The sequence below is a fragment of the Lagopus leucura genome, unplaced genomic scaffold (genome assembly GCF_019238085.1).
Source record: "Lagopus leucura isolate 7727_CA_CO unplaced genomic scaffold, USGS_WTPT01 Super-Scaffold_741, whole genome shotgun sequence".
Classification (NCBI taxonomy): domain Eukaryota; kingdom Metazoa; phylum Chordata; class Aves; order Galliformes; family Phasianidae; genus Lagopus; species Lagopus leucura.
The window spans coordinates 9,500,969-9,528,581 of record NW_024962256.1 but is presented as its reverse complement, the minus strand read 5'-3'; the positions used below and the strand labels follow the sequence as shown (position 1 = coordinate 9,528,581).

The window sequence follows — 27,613 nt, the reverse complement described above, 5'->3', positions numbered from 1 at the left end:
CACCTCCCAGCCTTTGGACAACCCTGGAAATGCCATAGGGATTGACTGGTCACCTCTAGCCACACTGTGGCCTCATGCATCAGGTGCTGATGCAACTGATTATATTCAACAGTCATCTTGTTGAGTGTAATGGGTGTTAGCATGCCCATCACCAGGCCAAGAGTCTTGACCAAGGGATGATGTTGCGAACCTAGCTTTGGATTATATTACCAAAAACATCCAGTGTGCTCAGTGTCTCTGGAAGGATGATTAATGTAAAGATAGAGATAAATGCAAAGATAGAGGAAGGCAAATATTTGTATCTATCTATCTTTATATATATCTATATCCTGAGAAATGAAAGGTGACAAATGTGGCTAATTTTATAATAAGCTGCAAGGGACATCAGAAAACCTCAAATCAATAAATGAGAAGTCAGTTCCAAGCAAATTACTGGCAAATGTAATAAAGAGCTGCTGTCTGAATAGCTGTGACATGCCAGGGAAGAGTCAACAGAGCTTTTGTGCCAGGTGTCCTGCCTTACAGTCTTGTCACAGTGCTCTGAATAACTTAAGGAGTGGGTGGGAAAGGATTACTGCCTGTTGGGACTTCAAAGGGGCTTTAGACCAAGGCCTCATTGGAAGACTAAGCATCTGTAGGATTTGGACAAAAATGGGTTAAAAGAAAGGAAGTATTGGGCACGTATAAATAATCAATTTCAGCAGTTGAAGGAGATCTACAGTGATGTGTCCATGAGATGTGTTCTGGAAGACAACACAATGCAGCATATTGGTAAACAGCTTGGGAAGAGGAATGGCCTTGAACTTGCTGATAATATTAGCAAGGATGGTAGAGCTGAGAGCTGTCTGTGAAGAACTGCAGGAGAACCTTCTGAGACAGCTTGACTGGGCATTATGGTGACAAATGGGATTCAGTGCAGAGTGATGTGTAATCCAAACATCACATATAGGATGATGGACTCTGAACTGACTCTGACCATGGAGGAACAAGACTTCTTATTGCAATAAATAGTCTCATGAAAATGTCAGCTCAGTGCTCACGAGCAGTCTGAAGGGTAAATAGGCTGTTAGAAATTACTAGGGAAGAAATAGGAAAACAAAACAAACCACTGGTAGGCTGCTATAAATCTGCAGCATGTTGTGACTGAAACTGTGTGTACAGTTTTTCCCTACCTCTCACTGCTTTCAAGAAGGATAAAGCAGAATGAAAAGACTGAAAGAAAAAGCAACAAAGATGTTCAAATTTTTGGAGGCGCTCTGCCTGGAAAGATAGAAAATAAAACAATATTTGACAGAAGCTGATAAAATCATGAGTGAATTGGAAGGAGTGAATAGAGAGCAATTGCCTCTGGCAACAACTGTGCAAATGAAGTTAGCAAATGGCAGGTTGCAAACAAGCAGGAGGAGCTGCTCCTGGGACCCAGTCACCTACTTGTGAGTTCCTTTCCAGCAAATGTTGCAGGTGCTAAAAATGTGTGGGGATCCAACCAGGAGATGGGGGAGGTATCACACATTTCACACATCTGTGTTTATATTGTTGTCTGTAAGCATTTTCTGCTGGCTGTTGTCAGGGGATGACAACGTCTGGCTTAAGGTGGTCTGCTTTGTGTCCTTAGAAAAGTGGGGGTGAAACCAAGATATCCTGTCCAAAGCCACTGCAGAGGATGCTAGAATAGTTGTTGGTTTTGCCTGGTTGAGGTGCTCTGATGAGCCCAGGAGACCTACACCAAGAAACCCACCTCACCTCACTACTGCTGCTACTAACAGTGACTGATAATAGTGCACTACTTGAGAGCAGTACTTTCAGATGGTGGCCATTTCTCTTCCAGCCTCCAAAAACCTCCTGAACCCTTTCTGTTTGCTCACCTGTTTATGTTAAAACCATCCCTGACAATTTAATAGCCTAGGCACAAAAACTATTTACCAAGCTCATCCCCTGCAATGAGTAATAAGTGAGAGAGCAATTGGAAATCTGAAAGGCTGCAGTAACATCGTTCAAAGAAACTGTGTCTTTATCCCACGCTGTCTGTGGAATGCCAATTGCTTTCCTTGGGCTGCTCTGTGGATGGCTTGATGATGGGGTGCAGGAGCTGACTCTTTCAGAAGCACTTTAATTGGGTTGACATTGCTTTGCTCCACTGTGCTTTTCTCAGATTGCCGTTGAGATGAATTTATAAGATGTGCTTCTGTGCAGAGGAACATTCCTTCTTAAATACAGCAGCTGCACAGAAGTATTTGTGTTGCCTGCTGCCTTCCAGCATGATCAAAAATAGGTGCAGGAAGTTGTTCCGCTGCTTCAGAGCAGCGCAGATATCTTTGTATATTCAGGCAGAAAACAGGGAAAGGCTGAGAATTATTTCACTGCTTATTTGGGAGTACAGCAGTAGACCTGTCTTCCAGTTAGAAGGCTTTACGAAAGTCAAGAAAATACTTGAGCTGTGAACATCATTCTCACCCATTTATTTTTCTTGCGTTCCCTGCATTGTTAGTGATCCCTTGTGAAGTTAAATCATCTTAATGCAACTGAAGAGCAATTTTATCTGCTGCTATTTTTGTTAGAGAGCTGAGATTCCAGCACAGCTGATGTAACTTGCAGCTTGAGAGTATCAGCTTGGAAAAGCAGCTCCATTATTTTCTGAAACTTCTTATTAGGTTGTTCTACTGAGAATAAGGTTTGTAAAAGCCCACGTGCAACTGTCTAATCCATAACTACGAAATTGGGATGTAAAAGTAATAATGGAATTTGTATTTTTCTCTAAGCTCTGTTACTGGAATACCCCAAGAGAAGATTACATGGAGTTGTGTCATTGTCTTTCTTTGTGGCAGACATCAGCTTCCACGCAAGACAAGAAATGTGCTGAGCAAATAGCACAGAGCAGAGAGCTGCAGTGGTGATGCTCAGTAACTGCAGCTTGGGATCCTCAGTTCGGGTGAACCCCACTGAAGGCAATGAATTAATTCCACTGGTTTCCTGGAAATAAAATGCCATATTATTGTGTGGGAATTGGTAGCAGCATACTTGTGTCGTTCGTGATATTTGAGACTAGATTCATTGCTAGGATAAACCAGCCTTCCTCAATGGCTTCTCTGGTTTTACTACAATTACTGCAGTTGTAGGATCTAAGGACAGACAAGGCTGCTTGGATCAGGTTATAGAATTTTATGCATAATTCATGAATTCAGGGCTAACTTTTCTTGGCAGGGCTATAGCACCTCTCAGAGATAAGCAGCCTCTCTTGATTTACAGCTCATTGCAACTGAAAGTTGTCTGCTTTCAATTTATCCCCATCCAGGAATGTACAAACCGGTGCTGCAATGCAACCACCTGCACTTTGAGGCCAGGAGCAGTGTGTGCACATGGACTTTGCTGCGAAGACTGCAAGGTGAGCTGATGGAAATGGTCACTGGTGTGGGGCAGGCAAAATATCATAATCTTCCTAAGTGCAGACTAGTAAGCAAGGGTGCAGAACCAACAAATGATGCCATTAACCATTAAGACATTTGCATTTCTTGTGAGCAGTTTTTTGTTTTTTGTTTTAAAAAAACAAAACTCTTACAGTTATTGAAGAGGCAGAGCAACTGACTTCTCTAAGGAGGCCTGTGCTACTTGTGGCTACTTCTTTTTCATGAACTTCTATACTTGAATGTTTTTCACACTTACATGGGTGTTGGCCCCCATGAGTTGGGTACTGGGGAGGTCCAGTGTATGGATGGGGAATCACAGAATGGCTTACATTGGAAGTGACCTTAAGTATCTCATTCCAACCTGGCCTTGGGCACCTCCAGGGATGGGGCACACAGCTTCTTTGGGCAACCTAGCCAGTAATCTTTATGCCGTCCACTGCATTCAGTTGATGCAGAGCCAATGGCTACGTGGCTTACACCACCACATGGCTCCTATTAACTGACATGACAGCAGCCAAGGTTATCTTTGTTTTGCAGTTAAAACCAGCGGGGATTTCTTGCAGAGAGTCGAGCAATTCCTGCGACCTGCCAGAGTTCTGCACTGGAGCCAGCCCTCACTGCCCAGCTAATGTGTACCTGCACGATGGGCATGCGTGCCACGGGGTGGATGGCTACTGCTACAACGGCATCTGTCAGACCCACGAGCAGCAGTGCATCACCCTCTGGGGCCAGGGTGAGTCGGAGCACCAGGAGTGCTGTTCATCAGGCAGACTCGAGGAAAAGTTGTGTGTGATTAGGGATGGATTTGGGGGAATTTGATACAGAACCAATCTGCGCCTATTCTTCTCTGAAACAGAGAACCGAACAATGAGGGAATCAGTTTGTGATTCATTTTCCCCTTGATTTGCAGTCGTGTTCATTCTTTGCAGCAGGAGGTAGAAAGCAGCAGTAAATAGGTTCATTCTGCAGCACCGGCATGCATGGCCAGGTGAGCTGAGGCAAATCATTCAGTACTGACTTTGACATGCCTTTGTCTCACCTTCTAAACTGCTTAATGCTCCTGACACAGATGGAAGCCACATCCCTTCTCAGACCAGTACGTAAGCTTCTACCTGTGCTCTGAATTGCTCCATCCATAGAACATACATGTCTGTCTCCTCCTAAAATAGAGTTCAGCACTTAACATTAACATAAGATTCTTGTAGCACTGAGTGCACACAGTCTATGGATATCACCCTATAAACCTACCCCCCAACAGTTCTCTTAGCAGAGGATGCTCTGAAGCAGGAGGTCTTATTTCCCACAGGATTTCACTCACTTTTTGCACAAATCTCATTCAGTGAGCCCTTGGGTTATCCTGAGCAGGTAACCAGGAAAGCTGTTCACCTCCTTGTTCTGTCCTGACACACCAATATTAACTCTGCACTTTGCTGCTGCCTCGCTGGGGACAAGTCACATCTTCAGCTTCTCACTGAGCCCGTCTCTCAAATGGAAGAAGCTCTTTGAACTTCCCTAAAGAGGAGTGCTATTTAGTGCTAGATTCTTTTATGTTAACGTTTTCTGCTCCTTTAACCTCTTTCAATTTAGTATCACACTGCCTTTTGCTCTATTTCAAAACTCAAGTGTCAGTCTAATTAATGACACACAGATGTTTCCCTCGGTCAGAGCCCCCATCAGAAGTCCACTAAGGATTTATCTGCTATCTGAGTAAGAACTCAGACAATTTGCAAACTTGTAAAAGGCTGTTACAGCATCTTGGGAGATAATGCCATGGATAAGGAAAGCAGGAGAGATACAATGCACTCTTGTACCCATTACAAGCATGCTAGCAAGAGTTCCTGCTCATAACTAAACTGCCTACGTGGAGTAAACTGCGTCTCTGATGCACTCCTCCAAATCCCTCTCATGTCATAGAGGTAATAAGAGCTGATACAGGCATGTACAGTTATAGCCTCCAGCCTGAGTCATGCTGGGATTTGTAATCCCCTGGATACGGAGACGTTTTCTCTCATATAAAGCAAAACCCTCCTTGTGAACCACTTTCCCATGCCATGGAAAGTTCTTCAGTTGTACTGTTAGTAATTTCAGCCGCTGAGAAAAATCCAGCTAAAGGTCAGAAGCTGAATTACTGCAGCTCCCTTGCTAGGTCTGTTTCCGAACAAAGCACGTCTTCCAGCACCCCCGAGCTCCCCCACATCTTTCTTGTCTTTCTTCTCTGGACAACTGAGCAGGCACTGCTGTGCCTGGAGCCTCAGCAGACACGGCTGTGGGGGTCTCCTTATGAGAAAAATAACTTTATTATGAGCAGAGCTCAAATGGTCACAACAGACTTTAACCAGAATGCCAGAACCTAAACTAAAAGTCTTATTTCTGACCTCAGTGGTGCAGGTATGAATTAGACGTCATGTCAGTAAACCTTCCAACTTCAAGCAAATTAGATTATGCATGAAAAAACAAGGCCTGTGTTCTGAATATCTGTGGATATCCCCACCTGCTCACACTGGCTAGCTGGAACATGGACTAGCTGATAAAGAGTGAGAAGAGGGGGAGATGGACTGCATGGGCCACGTGGCTGGAAAACAGAGATTCCAAATCTCATCTGCCTGAAGGGTCAAATAAGAAAAGTGTTTCCTTCCAGCTCGCTTGCTGAAGAAGAGACTTGACAGACTGAGATGTTGTCTTTGGGCATTGTATGAAAAAGTTCTATTTGAACCTTTTACTAGATTCCTATAATTGCTTAAAATTTGTTTTTAACAACCATGTGTGTTGGAGGTTGGATGAAAGAGCAGTTGTATGTTCTTAAATGAAAATTTTATACCATAAAGAGAAAATACACTCTAATTCCTTTACATTAATTCTGCTTTTCTTCTTCTCAGCAGGAGAAAGCCATGCAGGACAAAATACAATAACTTTTCTTAAAACCATACTCAGCACATTGAATTCCTTATCAGTGTGTTCTCTTATTTATCTTTCTTTATTCATAGGCTTACAGATGCCCAATGATACATGTCAACCTTAATATTTTTAGCACCAAAGAAAAATACTGAGCTTGGTTGGAGCTTGCACGTTAGACTGAGCAGCAGGGATCTGTTTCCAGAGTGGAGTACTTGCATTTCATCGGGTTTCTTTGTTACTTTCAGCAGACAATTTCAGTTCAAATGGAGGAATGCTTCTTGCTGTTCCCTATCTGCAGTAGGCCAGAGAGCTCAGAGAACCCTAAAAACTTGTAACCTTTCCTGTTTCCTGTTCAAAATGTTGGCATTGCACTGATCTGACCTGTTGGTAGCAGCAACTGAGCAGTGCATCAACAGGAATGCATTTCTGTAATGCCTGGTAGTCCACTGGCATTCTGGGGGAGCAAATAGCAATGCAGATGAAGCTATTTAAGAGAGAGAAATTATCGATTATCAAGCGGTAGGAGATCATCAGCGTTAAACTCTTGGCATTTTCTCCATGGACAAGAAAATGATTCTTGAGGAAAAACAAGGACAGCTTTGACAGTGTGTTTTCCTGCTTTTTCACACAAGGCAAAAAAAGCAATGATTTGGGGCAGCCAATGGCAGACATCGACTTAATAATTAGGACATGTTTAAATTTGTTGTGTAGACATGGCCATTTGTTTAGGCGGAAACAATCTTAATTTTGTTGTCAATATTTATGACAAAGCCCTGTCAATGATGCATTTTTTCCAAGTACAGCCCTATAAGCAGAACAGATGGGTTCCCCATCCCACTTAACTGACCAGCCTGTGGCTGGTTTTTTGCAAGAATGCAAATTTGCCTAACGAGATTCAGATTTTATGGTGTTTTAGTATAACCTGTGAAATCAAACTGTTTGGATCATCATAGACTTATGGCAACGCCTTTACTTGCTTGTAGGGATGGGAAAGGCATTAAATCATTGTTCTCAGAGCTAGTGAGAGCTCGCATCCTCCTTAAATGCAAAAATACCGGCTCAGCCCCATCTCACTCTTCACAGATTTAACAGCAGGGATCACCAAGATGAAGAGAAAGGCCAAGGGGGGCTTGAGGAAGTTTGCTTTGCGTCACTGGTGCAGTAAAACAGACTTAATGAGATATTGAATCCAGGTGCAAACCGCATGACACACAGAGCTGTGTTTTTATGCTTATATTTATTTATACAGTTGGTCACGGTGTTTGTGAGTAACAAAACTCTCATCTGAGTGAGGTTTTCTTTTCCTCCTCACCTACACGCACCGTATAATTTGTTTTTTAATAAGACAGTGTTGGCACCCAAGTCTACATCTCAGTTTCCACTTACAGCCTGGTAAATGGTGTTTCTTCATTCTTGCAATCAGCACTGCAGGAATTTCTCTCTTCTCTTCTGGGAGATGATGTTGGCTCCTTGCAGCAGGTCCTGCAGTGATCTGAAATGACACAGCATTTCTGCACCGAAAGAGCAGAACATCTCCGTTTATGAAAGCTGATGGTGGAAGGAGTGCACTCCTCAATACACACATTTGGAGGGGAAAAAAAAGTCTCCAGGATGACAGCTGAGGTGCTGAGCTCTGACCTGCTGCAGTTTCGAATGGCTGATTTAATCCCCCAAATAAGGCTGTGTGCAAAGGCCAACAGAACCTTAATTACCATGTGACGATATTGTAATTATCAACTGCAAAGTGAAATAAACTCTGCTCATCAAGTTCAAGGCACTTAATATCCACTGGAAATCTTTCACAAACCATCTTATCTTTGCCCATAAAGGCAGTGAAATAGAGAAAGACAGGACTTTCTGCTGCAGTTTATGTGCTGCAATCATGATAAATAGGTTTCCTCCAGAAACACGACATTACAATTTTCATCCTTAAGCATCCTCTGAAAATCTCCTTTTAACTTGGTCGCTCCATCTGTTCTATTTCTTATAGTCTATGTTTTCATTTATAAAAACGTCCAAATATTGTGAGAAACCAGTCAGGAGAAGGAACAGCCATCTGAATCCCAATCTACCATGTGTTTTGGTTTGATAGAGATGAAATTGAATTGAAGCTAGACTTCTGTTTCCAGGCCCCAGCTGATTGTTGGGTACCAGGTGTTTCATAACCAGACTGCTCTTAGCCTGGCAGGGGAGCATTTCCTTGTGCTCCATGAAGCCTATTTCCTTGTCAAGTAATATTGGTTGGAGTTAAAGCTTGCTGGCTGATATCTGCAAGGATGCTGCAGATGTGTTCTTCCTGTGGGCTGCGTTCCATTACATGTAACATCCTTGACTTGTGCAGTCAAAAAATAAAATCTTTCAGCAGGTGAAAGAGAAGGCAAATACCTTAAAATCTCAATATTTCAGCCATTTTTAATAAGTATTTTATTGGTCAAAAAGAAGGATGTGAGGCATGCATTTTGCTTTTGGCAGCAGGAAAAAGAAGACCTGTAGCACTCATGGTAGATGGGTGGTTTACTCCTTTGGTTAGGTGAGGTGGGTCTGAAGGAGGTCAATCATTGCAGGTATTGGAGAAAAAAGCAAGGTGCTTTACTTGGGCTTTCACTTACAGTATGTTTTTCTTTACTTCCTTCCCTTTGCATTCTGAAACTGGAGTAGTGTATGCATATGTTAATGTTTGCATCATCTGAATAGTTAATGTGCCTGGCCTGGAAAGATGAAGGGGGATCTATATGCTGAAAATGTAAATTTCACTGTTGCTTTTTGCGCAGTGCCTTGTCTGGATGCGTTTGTTGATTTTTTGATTGCTGCTTGTGGTCTAATGAAAAGAAGTGAAAGAATCCTGGGTGAGTCCCTTTAACAGTTCCAGATTTGAGAAAAATTCTGAACTCAGCAAGCTTGATAATAATCTTCCAAGGAATTTCAGGCTCTTGTCCTTCTCTCCAGGGAACCAGCAGCTCACATTCTGTTCCTTCTTTGCCCTCCTTTTGGGGTTTTCCAGTTTCAATGTGTACAAATCTCAGACTGAAAAGAGGGTGCCATCTTAAGCCTCTCCACGTTTTAATTTTTTGTCCTTAATAGCATTAGATTGCTGCTTGGCAGTATGGAATATTAGTCAAGCTTCTGACTGTGAAATGCAGATAATTAATTGAGGCTTTAATCTCCAAGTTATCAGTGAAAAGAGCCACACTAACTGGGAGTTTTACAATCATATTTGTATGTTCTTCAGGAATTGGACCCCCTTTTTTTAAGCCTCCTTCTTCTTTGAATGTTTATAATGAAATCTTCAGAACACTTTATATGGGTTATATATTGCATCCCCAGTTACAGGCATACGCACATGCAAGTGGCTCAGACCATCTGAAAAATGGAACATTAATTCTGCCTCTGTTAAAGATTGAGGAACACTGTGAAAATGGCAAACTCTCAGCCTTTAGGCTATCACAGAATTTGCTTCGTGTTTTTGTTTCAGTTTGGCTGATCTATCAAAAGTACAAAATGTATCCAGCAGATAAATGCTAAGATTTTTAGCCAATGTATGTACATCCTTGCCACTTTGTCTCCTCAGAAGTCTGTGCATTGGAGTAGATGAAATGTTGGCAATTGTTGGCAATGACCCAATTGTGCTATGAATTATTTCATGGATAGAAAATATGGGGTAGTAAAGGGCCCTAGCAAAGGGCCTTTAATCTATCAAAGAACAGCAATTATTTACTGGAAATAGAAGCTACCATTCACGTTAAAAATAAAGGAATGAAATTCTAATGCAGGAGCTAATTAAACATTGCACAGTCAAAGCATGAACGTAGATCCCCCACCTCTTAGACATCAGATACGTGTATGAATGCTACCCAAGAAGATTGCCCGTAGTTGGTGATAATCTGGGGAAAACAAAACCAAACACACAAAAAAAGATGGACGGGAGAATCTCTGCTTAAGAGATTAGAATACGTGTTCTAATAGGCACCTTTTGACTTCTGAAATGTAGGGATGAGTAATCTGTCTGCACAAACATTTCCAGTACTATTCCCATTAGGGAAGTTCCTTTGCTGCTTGGATATGTCTCCATTGCAAAAGGCTGTAGTAGATAAGAACCAGATGCTGCCTGTCTTCTCAGATTCCTAGTTCCACCACCGTGGCAGAAAGGATCCTCCCTTCAGGTCAGTCTTTCCTCTCAGGCATGGATTCCTTCCTCCTCCCAGCACGTCAGCTTGAGCTGGCATGTCAAGTGTCGTGGTTTTATGGCCATACAGCCCATATAGCACTCTTGTTAGCAACCAGATTTTTTTTTTCTGATGTCTTGTTGTTCTGAGCTGCGGTTAAAAAGGCTTTTCTTGACAACTATTTCCATTGGCTTCAGCTCCTGGGCCGTTGCTTGAATCACACGGACTCCTGTAAAACAGAGGGAGTTCACTTACCAGCTGGCCTGTGTCTTTCTTCATTAGATTTGGCATTTGCTGAAAGTTTTCGTGTCCTAGGAGGATTCACTAGAGGGCCATCATCTAGAAACTCGGAAAGAGAGCGAGTCCTGCATTGTCTGCTGCTCAGCACTGCCAAGGGAGACAGAGAACTGTGGAAAAGACGCGTGTCTGGGCCCTTCCATTAGCATGCTGATCCAGCACAAGAGCTCTGCTGCTCTTCATCGGCATGCACATCACATCCTGCCTTCCCCTAAAACGTCGGTGGAGCTCAAAGAAAATTATTAAAGACACCTCGTATGAGATGAAAGTTCTGATTAGGTTTTGTTTCAGGTGCCAAACCCGCTCCTGGGATCTGCTTTGAGAGAGTCAATTCTGCAGGCGATCCATACGGCAACTGTGGCAAAGACTCCAAGAGCTCCTTTGCCAAGTGTGAGCCCAGGTAGGGCCTCTCCTTGCCAGCACAGGAACTGCTGTGATGGTGGTGGGAATGGGTTCATGCCATCTACAGTTATTTAACTCATATTTGGTTTTGTCTGTTTCCTTCAGAGATGCTAAATGTGGAAAAATTCAGTGTCAAGGAGGAGCCAATCGACCTGTAATTGGTACCAATGCTGTTTCCATAGAAACCAATATTCCGCTTCAGGAAGGTGGCAAGATCCTGTGTCGTGGCACCCATGTGTATCTAGGGGATGACATGCCTGACCCTGGTCTCGTGCTGTCAGGAACCAAGTGTGAAGATGGAAAAGTAAGGACCTGAAATACTCTTGGACAAGGAGAACATCACTGCCCTCACGACACAAACTATTCTGTACTAAATTGGTTGGGGTTTGCTTTGGATCTTCGTTTTAATTCTTCACAAGAGAACTGATGGGCTCTTATTGTTTCTCCTGTTTCACTGTGTTAGGTGCTTACGCTCTTCTTCTGACTGCTCTCCTGGATTACAGATTTACAGATGCATTGCAAGTTGCTTAAGTTCATAGCCCTTTTTCTTTAGGACAGTCCTGAGTATCTGTCCAGTCAGGTTAGAGGTTCCTTGCAAAATACATTATGAAATTCTGAGGAGCTCATGGTATTCACCTTGGAAGTATTGCAATTAAGGCTACTATTTTCATATTTTTTTTTCTACCAGTGATGCTAACTTTCTTAATGTCTGTGGCATTGCAGAATTTTTGTTGATGTCACTTTAGACTTTAACTCTGCTGAGTAGCCTCCCACCCCTTTTTGGATGAAAATCTGCTTCTGTACGCTCCATTTTGAAAATATTAATCCATATTAACATTCAGCCTTCAAAACTGATTTTTGCAATCATATTTGGCAAACACTGTGAGTTACCTGGTGTGAACACAGGCCAAATTTCAATATGGCACATTCACAGGATTTACTTGTAGAGAAAAAGAACAGAGAACCAGCCTAAACCATTCTGTGATTGAATGAAAGGTGGGAGACAGACATTTAACAGGGAGAGAAATGGAAAAGAGTCCAGTGGCCACTGAAATGGAGAATGTTTCTTTACCCCCAGTGGAGAAGAGGAGAAAAAGCACTTTAATAATCTGTCATGGATTCAAACAAGCCACTGAATTTCTGAATGCTTCTGAATAATGTTGGAGCATCACATTGCTTCGAGAGCACATCCCTCATGCAACTCTAGTTCTACTGCAGGAAAACAACACTTACACAACATTTCTAAGTCAGTCTGTTACAGAACTTTTTTTCAAGGAAAATTCAATGCTGGGAAAGCACCCCATTATGTTTTACTAATGAGTATTTAATCTTTCTAATCTATCTAATCATACACATGCACACCATAGAACGCACACGCTAATAGTTATGAAATTGTATGTTTTACTCTGAGGACATTAGAGCACTTGTATTATGGATTAAGAATATGAATTTAAATATTCTTGAGTTCTCTAAGCTGAAGATACACCATTTGCAATGCAGCCATTTTAATGTGATCAGAATTCTGTGTGCTGCTGCACTCTGAATACTTGAATGGTGAATACCACTGTAATCAGACCATATTCTCTACATGCCTGCATGTTGATGCCAATTCACTCTAATTTCTTTTCCATTTTTCCTTCTCCTCAGGGGATAAGTGCCCTGATTAAGCATCCCTGTCGTCTCCTTCAACACTTTCCCCTGCTTAATGCTAATTCTTTTGACTGACTTTTAGTACTACTGAACTGAGCTGCAGTTAAAGAGGAACAAAATTGTGAAGTGATTTTTATTTTATTTTAATCTTTTACTTTTAGTCGATATAGGACAGTAACAGTCATTCTAGTCCTAATTTCTTCTTTGTTTACAGTTTTGAGTAGGATAACTTCTCATTACTGACATCCTCATCAGTCATCTGACTGCTCAATGGTGTTGTTTGGTGATGCTAATCTTGCTGTGCCCCAGTTTTCATCTATATTGACAGAGTAACATTTTCCAGATTGGAAAACAAAAAACTGTGCATCTGAATACTTTACACGCACTGTTTGTTTACTTCCATTTCCTAGAAGGTTGTTATTACGTTTTATGTATGGCTGTTTTATATTTGACACCAAAGTTTGTTTAGCTTGGGAAAACTGTCAGAAAGGTCTCGGTTCTGCTGAAGAACAATAATGAGCCCATATGTATCAATGAGGCCAGGTGGATATTCAGGCAGTTCTGGGTCCACATTCTGCTCTAGTATATATGAGTACCGTGCCATTGGTATAAACAGAGATATGCAATTTTAAAAGGGGACCTGAATCAAATCCTAACTTAATGCATTCACATTCGTACTCCTGAAAAAAAAAGGCAAAAGGCTGGAAGTTTTTAATTGATGTTGAAAGAAAACCAAACGTGAGCTATGATGTCAAAACTCATTATTGGCCAAGGTGCTAACCAAGAGTAATATACAAATTTCAGAGATTTTGACCTAGGTGGTCTAGAAGGGCTTACAGAGAAGCCTAAGGTTGATGTCTTTACCTTTCCATCAATGGAATGCTGTCAGTACAGCACGTGTGTTGGGAGACCTTTGTAAGTGCTAAAACAGCCGTTGGCAGATGAATAGATAGATAGTGCTGGAGAGGGACGCAGGGCACAGTTTAGGCCAGATATTAGGAAAAATTTCTTCTCAGAAAGAATGGTCTGGCTTTAGCCATGGAGTGGTGGGGACACCATTTCTGGAGATGCTTCAGAGCTGTGGAGATGTGATACTGAGGGACGTGGGCATGGTGAGGTGGGCTGGGGTTTGATTTGAGGATCCTAGTGGTCTTTTCCAGCCTTAAGGTTTCTATGATGATCACTAGCAGTTCTGCTCCTATTGAAATTCCCCTTTTCTTATTTTGCAGATTTGCCTTAATCGCCGGTGCCAGAATACAAGTGTTTTTGGTGTGCATAAGTGTGCAACAAAGTGCCATGGACGTGGAGTAAGCATTTTATAGGAATCCTTTTTGTTGTTGTTCTTTTGTTTTGTATTTTTTTAGAGTCAGTGAACACTGGACAAGAAGTGATTTTATGTAATGCCTTTGAGATCTATGATTCTTTGTAACTGTAGAATAGAATCATAGAAGTTGCAAGGGACGTTTAAAGGTCATCTAGTCCAGCTCCCCTGCAATGAACAGAGATACCCACAGCTAGATCAGGATGCCCAGGCCTTATCCAGCCTTGCCTTGAAAGTCTCCAGGGAGTAATAATACATCAGTCAAAGTCATTGCAGTGCTTTTTTCTTATGTATTTCAATTTTCAGTGTCCCTTATATGAACTAATAGAAGTGAAATTATTTTTATTTAACAAAGGAATATTTATCAGTTAGTAATTATCTTGCTCTTAATTAACAGTCTGTGATGAAAAGGAATTTTGTCATCTTCAAAGAAATTTTGTCTAACCTTCCTTCATGAAGAGTTTCCATTAACATTTCAAAAAAGACAGTTTCTGTGTGGCCCAGCAAAGCTAAAATATGCATTTGAATTAAGATATTTGAAAAAAAGTATTTTCAAAAGTACTGAAGTAAAATCATACTGATGAGTTGAATGGTATGGTGACACAGAATGAAAAATCAACCAGGAAGAGCAAAGTCTTCTGAAAGCTAGTTTTATGTTATGAAAATGCTAATCATGTCAAGATATGCCTTATTAACCTTGATTTTCTAATGATCTGTTTGTTTCTGCAAAAAGCTCTGACAATTCTCTGTCCTCTCCTGTGAAGGGATTTCAATTTTCTGTAATTTATCATTTTGAATTCATAAAACTGCAGTGTTGGTGCTGCTGCATCTTACCATTATGCTGGGGTAACTGTCAGCTTAGGGAAGCATCTTTATGCCTGCGTTATGGAGAGTCTACAGGGACTCCAAGGAACCAGAGAGGGCCTCATGGAACTGTGGAGGGGAACTCCTGTAGATCTGTAATTAAAAAAAAACAAAAAACAAATGATATTTTCAACTATCTTGCTGTTTTTGAAAAGTAAATCATTTCTTTTTGCATTTTACATGACCATAGCAAAGCTAAGCTATTGCGTGATGTTTTAATACTCTGCAGACACAGCCAGTATGGTCTTTCTGACAGCCTGCCAGCTGACCTTGCCAGAAAATGAGTATCTGTGAACTCCCATGAACTAACTGGTGTCTTATAAATCTGTCTGTTGATCTGTTGTGTTTTCCCCGTGGTGGTGGCAGATCATAAGAGCCATAAAGAAAGAAGAGTACAGACTCTGTAGTAGGGTCTGTTGTGAAAGGACAAGGAGAAATGGTTTCAAACTAAAGAAGGGGAGATTTAGATTGGATTTAAGGAAGAAATTCTGTACAGTAATGGTAGTGAGGCACTGCACAGGAGGTGGAAGTGCCTATCCCTGCAGGCACCCAAGGTCAGGGGATGGGCTTTGAGCACATGATGGACCTCTGGGTTTCCCCATTAACTGCAGGCCTTTAGATGTTCCCTTCCAACTCCAATAGTTGTGTGATTCTATGTGTCTGTATGGGTCATGCAAATATAATACTAGAGGAAGGGTCTCCTCTGCCCTGCACCCGGTTTCACACGTTCTTCCAGCAACTGCTGCATCTCAGAGCTGGAGGTCTGAGCAGTGTAGAAATCAGCATGTGGTCTGACATGAGACCTTAATGGATAGGAGAGATCAACTGAGCTGACAAAGCTTTATGGTGTTAACAACACGGAGCAGCTCCTCTTCCTATGAAGGTAAAAGGAGCAGAAGTTAGAAAGCAGACAATGTTGCTGCTGGAAGCAAAGAGAGAACAAGACTTAAGAGGTGTCTGATTATCCTTACTGTGGTTATTGAAGCTGTAGGCTGATGCAACTCAAACTATTACCTGCTACATAAGTAAAACGCTTTTTTTCTTCCTTCCCATTGTATTTGGAGTTGCTTTGTGCCATCCTAGCTGTGACAAGGAGCAAATATCAGTACATCTCTTTTGTGACATGAGCTTTATTTCGCTCAGCTGTGTCACCAGCTGATTAAGAGGCACTGTTGGTCGGTGCTGTTCACAGTTATACAGCAGAATCCTTTTCATGTTCGGCCGTCTGTCTTTTCTTTTGAAGGTTTGCAACAACAAAAAGAACTGTCACTGTGAGGCTGACTGGGCTCCTCCGTACTGTGACAAGCCAGGCTTTGGTGGCAGTGTGGACAGCGGGCCCATCAGGCAAGCAGGTGGGTAATAATTCATGCTTTAGCTCTTGCTTCCATGATAACGGAAATGCAAAATGTCACCTTGCAAGCAATGAGCTTGCAGGACTGCAGGAAGCCTGGAAAACAGCTTATTCTAAATGCATTGGTTACCAATTTGCAAATCTAGTGAAGAAAAGCCAAAGCCAGCTGAGTGCATTGCTCTTCCTGCTTAACTAAAGCCACAGTAGTCCTGGTGAATCTCATCTCTTTTTTTTTTTTTCCAAGATATATGATCAAGTTGAGTTAGATGTGAGGAAGAAATTCTTTACTCAGAGGGCACAGGCTGCCTAGAGAGGCATGCTTGGCTTTAATATCCCTTCCAACCATGCCTTAGTAGCTCCCCAAAAATGTGCAGGATGTGGTACTGGCCTAAGCTGCAAGCAGGAAGCTGCAAAGATGAGACATGCAGCATTTCTGTGCATGGAAAAATCAGAAGTCTGATACTGTGCTTCTAGAAGGATTTCATTATTGTTTTATATTTCTGCATTGTGGAACAAAGGTGATTTCTGATTTTAACTATATTTTGTAGAAAGCTTCTGCAAGTTAAGCAGAAATTCCCTTCCCATATGATAGCAGTAGGACGAGTGATTTTCTGTAATTTGTATTTCAGCTTCCCCTTGTTCAGTCTGCAGAACATTGGCACTAGTATCTCCCTCCATCTCTGGCCAGCCTCAGAAGGAATTATTTCTACACGTAGTGCAATTTTATAGGATTTGATAATCATCACTCGCCAATTTTTCTCCACAGTACTGTAACTTTAGTGACTTCCACAGAGATATTTCTGATTTATGTCTGAGCAAGTGACTGGGCCAGCAGCCTGCCCATATATCCATATATAACCTCAAACTTGCTGGAAAGCGAGCTGCCCATTTTCACATGAATAATACCATCCAAAACCAATAAGGATTGTATTCTCTCCATGCCAGATCCTGCTCTGAATTGCAATGTTGGCTTTATGACATCACTGTCATTTCCATGACAAAGCACCACATGTGATTCCTCTGCTGAATTGTTGTTTTGTTGTTTTTTTTAAATACCTACCAGCTGGTAAGATAGCAAAGGAGCAGTGCTGAGGCACTGAACAAGTGTGACTACCTGTGTGTTAAATGTTCTTCTGCTCAGATTTGCTCTAAAGCATTGTATTCCCTTTTCAGCTTATCTTGTATCAAAGTATCTAGGGAGCTACAAATATATTACAATAACGTGCTGCATAGGCAGTGCTAACTGAAGACAAATACAGGTTATCTTTTGTAATTCTTGCAGTTTGTGTTTCAGAAGCTAATGCTTCAGTTTAACAGAAAACTGTTTTCAGTGTGTTATTCTCTAAAGACAGCGCTGCAATTAATAACGTGGGAACAAACAAATATGGAAATTGTGAGAGGACCTAATTCTCTATCCTTGACATTTGGATTTCAATATGAGCGCTTGACAGGGTGGTTGGGATGATCTGAGTAGTTTGCACATCTCTAAATCAAATTACTGAAGAATTAGCTCAATAAAATGCGTTTATCTTCGTCAAACATAGCACGTGGCCTCATTAGCATTTAGTAACTGATTTCTCCCAGCTGACTTGGAGTAAACCCAGGTGTTTGACCATGTATTTTTCTTATTAAGAAGTCTTAAATATATAATTGCTAAGTAGAGAAGTTAATTAATTTACATTGCATGATCAAATGTAATAATTTTATCCATCTTCTAGAAATGGTGGGGGATGCATTGCTCTGCAGCACTTCACACCCATCAGGTCCCGTGTTGCTGCTGACTGCGTTCCCCTGCCCTGATACAGGGTGAGAGCCAGCTGACCAAAGTTCCACCAGGATAAGGCTGAGACAGTGATGATAGGTTACCAGAGCAAAGTTTAAATATGCATCTCCTGCTGTCGGAGGGTGCACTTCTAGGTCAGCAGTCCTGCAGAACCACAACATCCCCTCCTCCGGGCGATGATCACATCACATAGCCATCAGTATCAGAGCTGCTGCTTACCTCTTTCTAAAAATGAGGCTTGCTTCCAGCTGGAAGTCATCCAGCCAGGATTTGCATCTCTGCTGAGCCTCACTTAGGTCCCAGCAATGCACTTCACAGCTTAAAGTACTCTGGAACAGCAGTCACCGGGGCTGGGCATCAGTAGTAGTACAGGGCAAGTTTCAATACAGATGGCCCTTGGTAGAAGTTAACTGGCTGTGTTTTGTTGCAGATAATAAGAGTTTAACCGTAGGAGTGTTGATCACCATTCTGTGCCTTACCTTTGCTGGGTCAATCATGTATCTGAAAAGGAAGACTCTCATGAGATTGCTGTTTACAAGTAAGAAGACGACGATAGAGAAATTAAGGTATGATTGGTTTCTATAACTATGCTCCCTATTATTATTATCTTTAAAGATATGAGTAGCAAATAACTGTGAACACAGCAAACCTCATCTCAGCATTTATCTCGGAATGGCCTGACAGTGCTTTACACAGATCCAGCCTTAGAAATATTCACCCAGTGTTATCAGCAGTGTTCTTCTGATTTAGTTAAACGTCACTGATTGTCAGTAATAACGTGAGGTTTGGTTTGACTGCATACCTCTTCGTTTGCAATAAAAAAAATTTGGAACTGAAGGAAGTCTTACTTTTATTTCCGTTTGCATCAAACAGTTTCATTACATTGCATGGCCTTTTATCTACACTCAGGCGAGTGAGCCGATGCTTCCATATTTGAGGTCATTACTGTTTAAATGCTAGGTTCATTAGAAGAGTCTCTTGGGCGTTGCAAAGCTGCATTGGCACAGATTGCAGGAGCTAATTTAACAGACCACTGGTTTCCAAAAAAAATCAATATTTATTTTTATTCTTGCAGGAGCACTAGAGAATCTTTACTTCCCTTATTTACTGTAAAAAGTCAGCAAGTCCTTGTGAAATCTCATTCTGAAAAGAGATTACTGTTTAAAAAAAATGCCATGAAGCAGACTGTTGTGTTCACTACATATACACTTGTATTGCAGGTCTGTGAGCCCAGCGAGATCTTCTAGATCATCTCAGCCCAGTCACATTCGTACCACGTCTCTCAGTAAAAATCTCATCATGAAGCCACAGAATACAAACATGCAAAAAGTAAGTCTTTAAGAGGTTAAATGAGATTCATAGCTTTTAAGTAACATACGATAGTATATTAGCAGAGATTTCTAGAGCTGTATCTCTTGTATCAGCTCCTTTTGGAGCTTACGGCTGTTGGTTTCTGCAGAGAGATGGCCCAAGGCGCCCGCTGCCCTATCAGATCGTTGACATCAGTGACCCGGTGAAGACACACCATGTGCCACAGCTGAAGACCCCTCAGCGTGTCCTGCCGCCCCTTCCCCAGCCACCCTGCCACCAAGCAGGGCCTGAAAGGCCCCTTCCTGCCAACCCCACGCTCAGGCTCTCCCAGGTAACCATGGAGTTCCTTTCAACTTCTGTCTGACATTGAATGTGCGAATATCCACCTATAATGAATAGGAATGAAGTGGTTTTCTCATCTTTCCCCTTTGCCTTTAGCCATAGTCTAGTCTTTGTACTTTTTGCACTGTAGGAATAGGGTGTAGATAATAGCAATGCCTTAAGATCCCGTTGTACCCGGGAAGGCAGTCTTGGTTTCTGTTAATAGAGGCACCAATCCCAACATTCCACCACTCAGAAGACACAGCAGTACAAACAAGTTCCATGTCATGGGCAGACCCGTCCTGCCTAGCCAGAGGGGAAGCTACAGGGCTGTTAGGAAGGTGACAAATAATAATATAGTAGAAGAAGTAATAAGAGTAATAATATAGTTGAAGAAGTCAAATTACAAATATCTTGCCCAGAAACAAAATGTGTATTGGCTTGTAGTTCAGTTCTTCTAAAGGGCATGTGATTTGTTGGGTTGGTACAGAGCACAGAGCTCAGAAGAAAGACTTCTGCTTGTCCACACTTATTTCATGTACACCTACCTCTTCTTCCACTGTTTAAGTAGAGCTGCTTTATAATAAGACGCATCTCAAGGCAGTGTTCAGGATAGATGGAGTTGTCTGTGCACTTGTCTATATCACATTGCCCTTTTCTTGTCACTAACTTCTCTTTCTTCTTTTGGTCACATTTGTAACATGATTGAGTCTTAGGAAAGGAGTCAGGCATCCAGCTAGCTTTGTTTTATAGATGTTTTGCTGCTTAAAATAAACTACAAGATTAAAATGAAGTGCATGTCATTATCACCAAGCTATCTTAATTGAGCAGCATATTAGTCTGTGTGCAGTTACTTACCTCAAATCTGTACTCAAACAGCTGTGGCTTGAGGGATTGTGCATACTAGAAAGCTGGCTACGACGGCCAAGGACAGTGCTTTCTTCATGCAGCAACCTTGTGAGTTGGTCCCACGGCACTTTCTCAGGGGTTAGCAGGTGGATTGGGAAGTGCTTTGGAAGATAGGTGCAAAATGAGCAAAGAAGTAAAAAGGGACAAGACAGTGCTGATCTGCCATGCCACTGTGTTTAGATATTATGACAGTAGAGTGTAGAAGGTTTTAATTTGGATGTCTGAACATTGAATCACTTGGGTTCAATCGACTTTTAAAAGTAGAGACAGTTTATTAATCTTTTTCAAAGTATTCAAGTTCTTTCTTCTTCCATCCTGCTAGTCATTTATTTTCCCGTTCAAGGGAATGGGAAATATTGATTCTTTCAAAAATAGGTTTTATGGGAGATCTGGACCGGTACTGGTTGGTGTTGTCTTTGGCTCTGATGGTTTCACTTTTTGTTTCCTTGCATTGCTTAGAACACTGCATATTTCACATTGGTCAAAATTAGTATTTTAAGTACAAGTGCTGTTCTATTCCTCTGTCAAATAGTTCACTAAAAAAAGTTCATCTAGCACCATACAAGCCAGCCCTCACTAGCACAGGGAAGTAGGAGAAAGGGCTTCCCATCGAAAAGGAACTGTGCGTTTCTCAGTGTGATAGGACATCTGCCCCAGCCAGCCACAGCAAATGCAAGTGACCAAATGCAATCACTACAGTTCTCCCCACATACATGCCCACCTCTTCAAATCCCACAAAGCAGAATACTAGCTCTCCAGCACCATCATGACCCAAATCTGACAGGGCTGAAACTACAAAAGCAGCTTTTCAGCTTAGCAGCTGAAATTAATTGCAACTCCATCAAGCAAAATAACAGTGTTTTCAATTTTCAGTTGCTGTATGAGACAGAAGCAAGACAAACATGGGAACAACTCAAGGCAACTTAGAGAACAAGCAAGAGTGCATTCTTTCAAAATCATAATTCAAGATTGTCAAAAATAAATAACTTTCTATACTCTAGGGATGTGTAAATGACTGCATGGGAAGAAAACATTTTTCTTAGTTAGTTATTTACCCCCTCAACGTTTAGAGGATGTAAATTAGCTTTAAAATAGTTTGGGTCTAATTCATGTAGATGCTACCTGAAGTATTGCATTTGCACCAATTGCTTGGAACTGCATCCAACAGGGTTAAGAGAGAAAACACTTTAAAAATAATTGCTACATGATTTATACCAATCATCCAGGGACTCAGTGTTGCAATATACTGCTGAAGAAGAGCACCCCAAACCATTCACTTTTCTGTTGCTTCTATCTCCCTTGTTCAGCTTCTCTCCTCTGAGAGGTGTTTGCACATGAGCTCCTTTCCTGCTGCCTCTGGCTGAGAGCAGTGGGTAAATAAGACACAACATATGAGGTGAAGACAAGTCTCTTCCCCTCTAGTGGCCGTTGAGCTGGCAATGAATTAATTATTACTTCATAGTAAATTTCCCTTTAAGATTTAATTAAAATAGTTTAAAAAAAATAATAAAACAAACAAAAGCAGCAGCAAATGAACTGGTGCCAGGTTTAATATTTAACAATATTTAGTATTTAACTAAACTAATAAACAACTTCTACTTTCAGGTGCTTTCACAATACAAACATATTTAATCAAGGGGCCAGATTCATTGTCAGTATTAATCTCCCAGCCCCATTAAGTTGGTCAGGAAATGAATCAGGTGTTCAGCTGGTACCCACCAAAATTACCTCTGCAGTATGAGTGATGGGTCAGCATCTTCAGAATAAACATTCACGTGAGGAGCTAAGGGAACCAAAAGAATTCACTTGGGTGAGGCATTCAAGGTTACCTTCATGCTCAGCCACAGAAGATGCTCACTCCTTAGGCTGTCCAGACTCAGCACACAGGGGTTAGCCATTCCAGCCAGCTTTCTTCCAAATAAAATGGTTGGAAAAAAAACAAAAGCAACTGATGTGGCACTAACGAGCCTGGTTTAGTGGATATGGTAGTGAAGGGTCAGTAGTTGGACTTGATGATCCTTGTGGTCCTTTCCAAACCTTAATGATTCCATGATTGAGCCCCACTTGTCCTTGGCTGCTCTGTGCTGCTCAGAAAGTCTTTCATTCCCTACTTTCTTTTGTTTAAATCCATTCTTAGAATGCCTACTGATAGTCACCCTGTGTTCCCTTTCTGAAAGAGTAAAACATCTGTCACAAAAAGGAAGAAAACAAAGGGATGCTCAAAACGAATGGTGAAAACTGGTGTTTTATTCATGAGTAACTCATGCCTTTAGGGGTCTGTTTTGATTACATTTTTCAAGGGATCTTTAAATTATGCCTGTAAGCTCTTGTTTCTTCTTGGTCAACCTTACCAGTTACAGCAAACTAACAGTGAAGGGTGAAATTACTCTGTGCAATGTTTTTAGAGAAAGCGTGGTGAGATCCATAGCAGATGGATCTGGAGATCTTGGGTACGTTGGAGAGTTAATCTGTCCCAGTTCTTCTTAATGAAGACCACAAGTAGACACCCTGCCCTGTTTGCAGGGCTTCAGGGACCACACAGAAGAGACATGAGCTCATGTCTGCCAACAGATGACTTCTGTTCCCTATTAATGAATCATGTAATTCCACTAAATGAAAGCACAACAGCGTCTCTAAACAACAGCAACAAAAAAAATCACAGACGTTCCCAGTTCAAACTGGAATTGAGCAGTTTACATCTATGCTCATCTAAGTCTGTATTTTAATGTCATTGCTAGTTCTGCCACTTTTCTCTATATCTTCTTTTACATCTGTATGTATTCATTCTGTGTTATTCTTCCTTTAGCACCAAATAATCTGAAATTTCAATCTCGATGCACCCACTATCTCTAAAATAAAGATTAAAAAAAAACCCAAATCCCTGAAGTATAAAATGTTCTTTAAAACATAGGTGCCTACTTATTAGAAATACATTAGAATATTCTCATTAAATAGGTCTACAACTGTGCTGAACCTAGCAACCACCGAGCTAGAGCAAAGATATGATAAATCCAGCTTTAGAGACGAATATGATGAATTTCTATTTTATTGTAGGAAAACCACAAGCCAAACCCTCCTCGGAAGCCTCTACCAGCAGATCCCTTGAACAAAGCTCGTTACAACAGTGCGTGCACCCCAGGGCTCGGACACACGAAAGCGCTGCCTCACATTGCTCCTGTAAGGTTGGTTCTCCTCAACATGGCTTGACTCGTAACACAGCACTGACAGGTCTGAGATATCTTAGAGCAGATCCTCTGTGCTCTGAGGAGCTGTGACTGTTGCTGAGTGATACATGAAAAGCATCTTCTATTTGCTCATCAGAAAGCCAGGGATTCCCACCAAGAGGATATTGGCACAGTTGCACTGACTGCCGCAGGACTAAGAGCATTTATGATACAAATGGAGGTCTGACTGCCCAATTACTACTGCTGTTCCTTGTGAGAGAAAGTAGTCAATAAGTATCAATTTCTAAAAGAAATAACCTCTTGCAGAATAGTCCTATTCAGCCATCCCACCTACGGAATTAGGCTGAGAACTGAACATTGCTTTTCAAGTCAGACACCAATAAAAGTAGTTTTCTGTTTGCAGATTCCACAGCAGAACATTATATCATCCAAAAATACTACCTCAAATATTCACCAGAAGCATCATATGCGTCTGAAAGCTGATGTTTAAAAAAACAAAAATCAATCTAGAAGTGAAATGATTATCCCTACCAGAGCTGCAGAGGAAAAAAGTGTAATCAAGATTTAAAGGCTCAACAATGCATGCAAGTTTGCAAGTTTTGTGTATGGATTATTTCACTAAATCAAAAATATTTTACAGGCAGGCACTGCTTGTAAAGAGGTTTTGTCATTATTTTATATTTCACAGCTATCAGAAGGTAATCCATCCCATAACTGTAATGAAGTGCAGTATCACTCAAGATGAAAGGATGAGAAATGCAAGATTTCCATTATACAGGAAAGAGCCTATTGGTATATTTACAATTATATAAGTATACATGTAAATAAAAGGAGACATAGTGAAGTAAAAAGTGGATAGGAAGCTAAGTTAAAAAAAAAAAAGGGGGAAGAGTTGCAAAGATTTTCAGTTGTACTTTATCATAGAGGAAAAAATGAAAACTTTCTGGCTGCTTTTTTTCTTTTACATATAAAAACTCAAATTTTAACTCCTAGACAAAAGAATGCTAGCAGGCAGTGCAGTTTAGACTCTTTGCCTGATAAAACTACACGACATCATTATTTTTAATCCATGCGTAGCCCCTAAAGAAATACATGCAAGAGGCAGCTTAGTTGTAGGCAAACTGCAGTAAGTCAACCCACAGGTCTGAGCAGCACAGAAAGCTTTAACAACCCCACCCCATTTCTCCTAGAGTATGCTTTCCTATTCCCAGCTGTCCAAAAACATCACACAATGATATTGTGCCACAGTGTTGCCCTATGAGGAAGATAGAATTACCACATTATCTGAGCATCATCTTGCCTTAGGAAAAAAAAATTGTTAAAAATAATTGTTAAAAATAAAATAAAAGTAATTGTTACTTTCTTACTCAAAATTCTTCATATTCCTACACGTACTTGTGGTTGGACTAGATGATCTCCAGAGGTCCCTTCCACCCCTACGATTCTGTGACTCCTGTGTGATTCTGTGACCTGTAGGGAAGATAAAAGTAGCATTTTAAGCCATAGGAATTCCTCTACTGAGGCATTTAACATTGCTCAGAAAATAGAGTCAAGTTAGTTTTCTAATACTTCTAGCAAAAGGACTTGAAGAGGGTGCTTTGATTAAGCTCCAGGCTGTGTCTTCTAGTAGGGTAATCTGAAAGTAATAGCATCTCCAACTGACTGCTTCCATTGCTTCAAACCAACTGCTACTCTGTGATGCAGAGTAGCATTTTTGAAAGGGTGCAAAATTGATGGGCACTAAAGAAAGGACAATACCTGAAACACTGAGCTTATCCCCTGGCCAGGCAGCAATTCACACCTGAGCTCAGAGGAGGTGGCTGCTGTGCCACTGGTATGACGTGATACATGTGCCTGTAGGGTGTATGGTGGTACCCAGGGGGACTGTCTCAGCATGGCAGCCCCACAGTATTGCCCCAAGTCAGCTTGGATAGCCCTCACCACAAAGTGCTACCCTTGTTCTTCACGACTCGAGCCCGATGCTGGCACTGAGACCTAACAAAAGATGAAGTAACAATTTGCTGTTCTCTTTCCAACAGACCTGCTCCCAAGCATCCGCCGCCGGTACCCAGGTCCAGCAATGCTGCTGCTGATGTGAAATGAGGAGGAAATTGGGCACCTTTATTTTAACAAGTGAAGACAGAAGTTTGCACTATCTTTCAACTCCAGCCGGAGTTCATTTTTATGACAATACTTAGACTTTTTAATGTTTAAAACAGCATTATTTTTTAAGAGTTCTGAGCTACTGCCTTTGGTGCTGTGCTGTGCTATGGTGCTCTGTATACTTGCTCAGGTACTTGTAAATTATTAATTTATGTTGAATATTTATTACAGTGCAGCGCACTGTAGTAGATATTTTTACCACGGCTGAGTTTTCCTAAAAAGGAAGCCTTTTTTTTGTAATGTTTCAGTGAACTTGAATAACTCTGCTCTATTGGTCCTATATAGGGTGTTTAGTTTTGATCTATAAGGAGCGCTGATTCTCATGGATAAATCAAATGTGTAGAAAATTCAATCTCAGTAGTTCATAGCAAACTCTTGACTACGTATGTAGTCAGGGGAAACCATCTGGAACATGGTGAAATGCCTGATATCTGCACACAGTGGTATTTACCAAAGTATCTCTCAGCGTTAGCAGTTGTACTGTAATTTCAGTTTTCACATTACTGTTTGAAATTGTCGAGAAATCTGTGCTAAAAGAGGATGTCTTTCTTTTGGACAAGTTCTCTTCGTGAAGAAGTACTGTATATATCTCAAAACTGTATTTTTGACCTCGTTTTCCTCAGACAACGTGGCTAGCACATACTGATGCAGATATCAGGCCTTCCAGTGTCATTGCCTTTTTGATTAATTAGCTCAATCTATGCCATGTAAGGTAGTACCATCTCACTATGTTGCATACCTGTACTGCTTAGACTGAAGACACACTACATGTAAGGGGTGGGGGGAAGCCAAGCATGACAAAGAATTAACATTTAAAAAAAAAAAAAAAAATCAACTATTATACTTATTTTCTTTTGCCTCATTGCTCTGCTTGTCAACTGTATTTTCCGTATTTACTACTGTTATGTATTTAACTTCTTAAAACATTGCTCTGGGTTTCTTAGTTTTGAAATCAAAATACGTATTTTAGAACATCACCTTTAGTTAGCTTAAGACATGAAGACAGAACTTCATCTCTTTGGTATGTGCCAACGCTACGTCTGATCTCTTTGGTACCTTCTCAGTAGCACTGCTGAACACCAGTGTTTCACATATGCTGTAATAGAAACAACTTTCAAATACCAGTTGGAACAGAGGAGGAAGAAGCTCTTACCTTACATAGGCTAGTTTCCTCAATGCCTGTAGTTTTGTGTTTGTTTTTTGTTTTTTTTTAAAGCAAAAATAAAAGCATTAATAGAAACTTGGATATCATTTCAGTAATCGTATTTAATTTTCCCCACTTATTCCCCATTTTAGCAACATAGCACTCGTGCTTAAACTAAATAAACAAAAATAAACCATAGTTAATTTGTTGATGGATAGCAAAATAAAGCACAACAGAACACAAGCAGCCACACCATTGCCGCAGGTGATCTGTATACAGAGAACTGCTACAACAGGAGGATATCAGCTGATCCTAGGCTTGGAAATGAGGTTGAAAACAAAATTTCCAGGTAATATTGAGAACTTTTAGATGAGGATTTTTAAGTAGTTGAGATATGTTGTATTTAAAATGCTTCAACTCATTCCTAGCAACAGTAACGTGTGCATTAAA

At 41.0% G+C, this 27,613-nt stretch overlaps 1 protein-coding gene across 1 annotated transcript in view; it reads left to right on the top strand.

The window, feature by feature from the left end:
- Positions 1-27,263, top strand: part of ADAM12 (ADAM metallopeptidase domain 12) — a 167,805-nt gene extending 140,542 nt beyond the window's left edge. The window contains exons 13-23 of the mRNA XM_042863889.1: positions 3,293-3,382; positions 3,942-4,137; positions 11,051-11,159; positions 11,267-11,465; positions 14,041-14,118; positions 16,240-16,348; positions 18,561-18,696; positions 19,351-19,459; positions 19,590-19,772; positions 23,726-23,853; positions 25,896-27,263. Of these exons, the coding sequence (XP_042719823.1) occupies positions 3,293-3,382; positions 3,942-4,137; positions 11,051-11,159; positions 11,267-11,465; positions 14,041-14,118; positions 16,240-16,348; positions 18,561-18,696; positions 19,351-19,459; positions 19,590-19,772; positions 23,726-23,853; positions 25,896-25,959 (1,401 nt within the window). The 3' untranslated portion in view covers positions 25,960-27,263. The remainder of the gene's footprint in view (positions 1-3,292; positions 3,383-3,941; positions 4,138-11,050; positions 11,160-11,266; positions 11,466-14,040; positions 14,119-16,239; positions 16,349-18,560; positions 18,697-19,350; positions 19,460-19,589; positions 19,773-23,725; positions 23,854-25,895) is intronic.
- Positions 27,264-27,613: the final 350 nt, after the last annotated feature.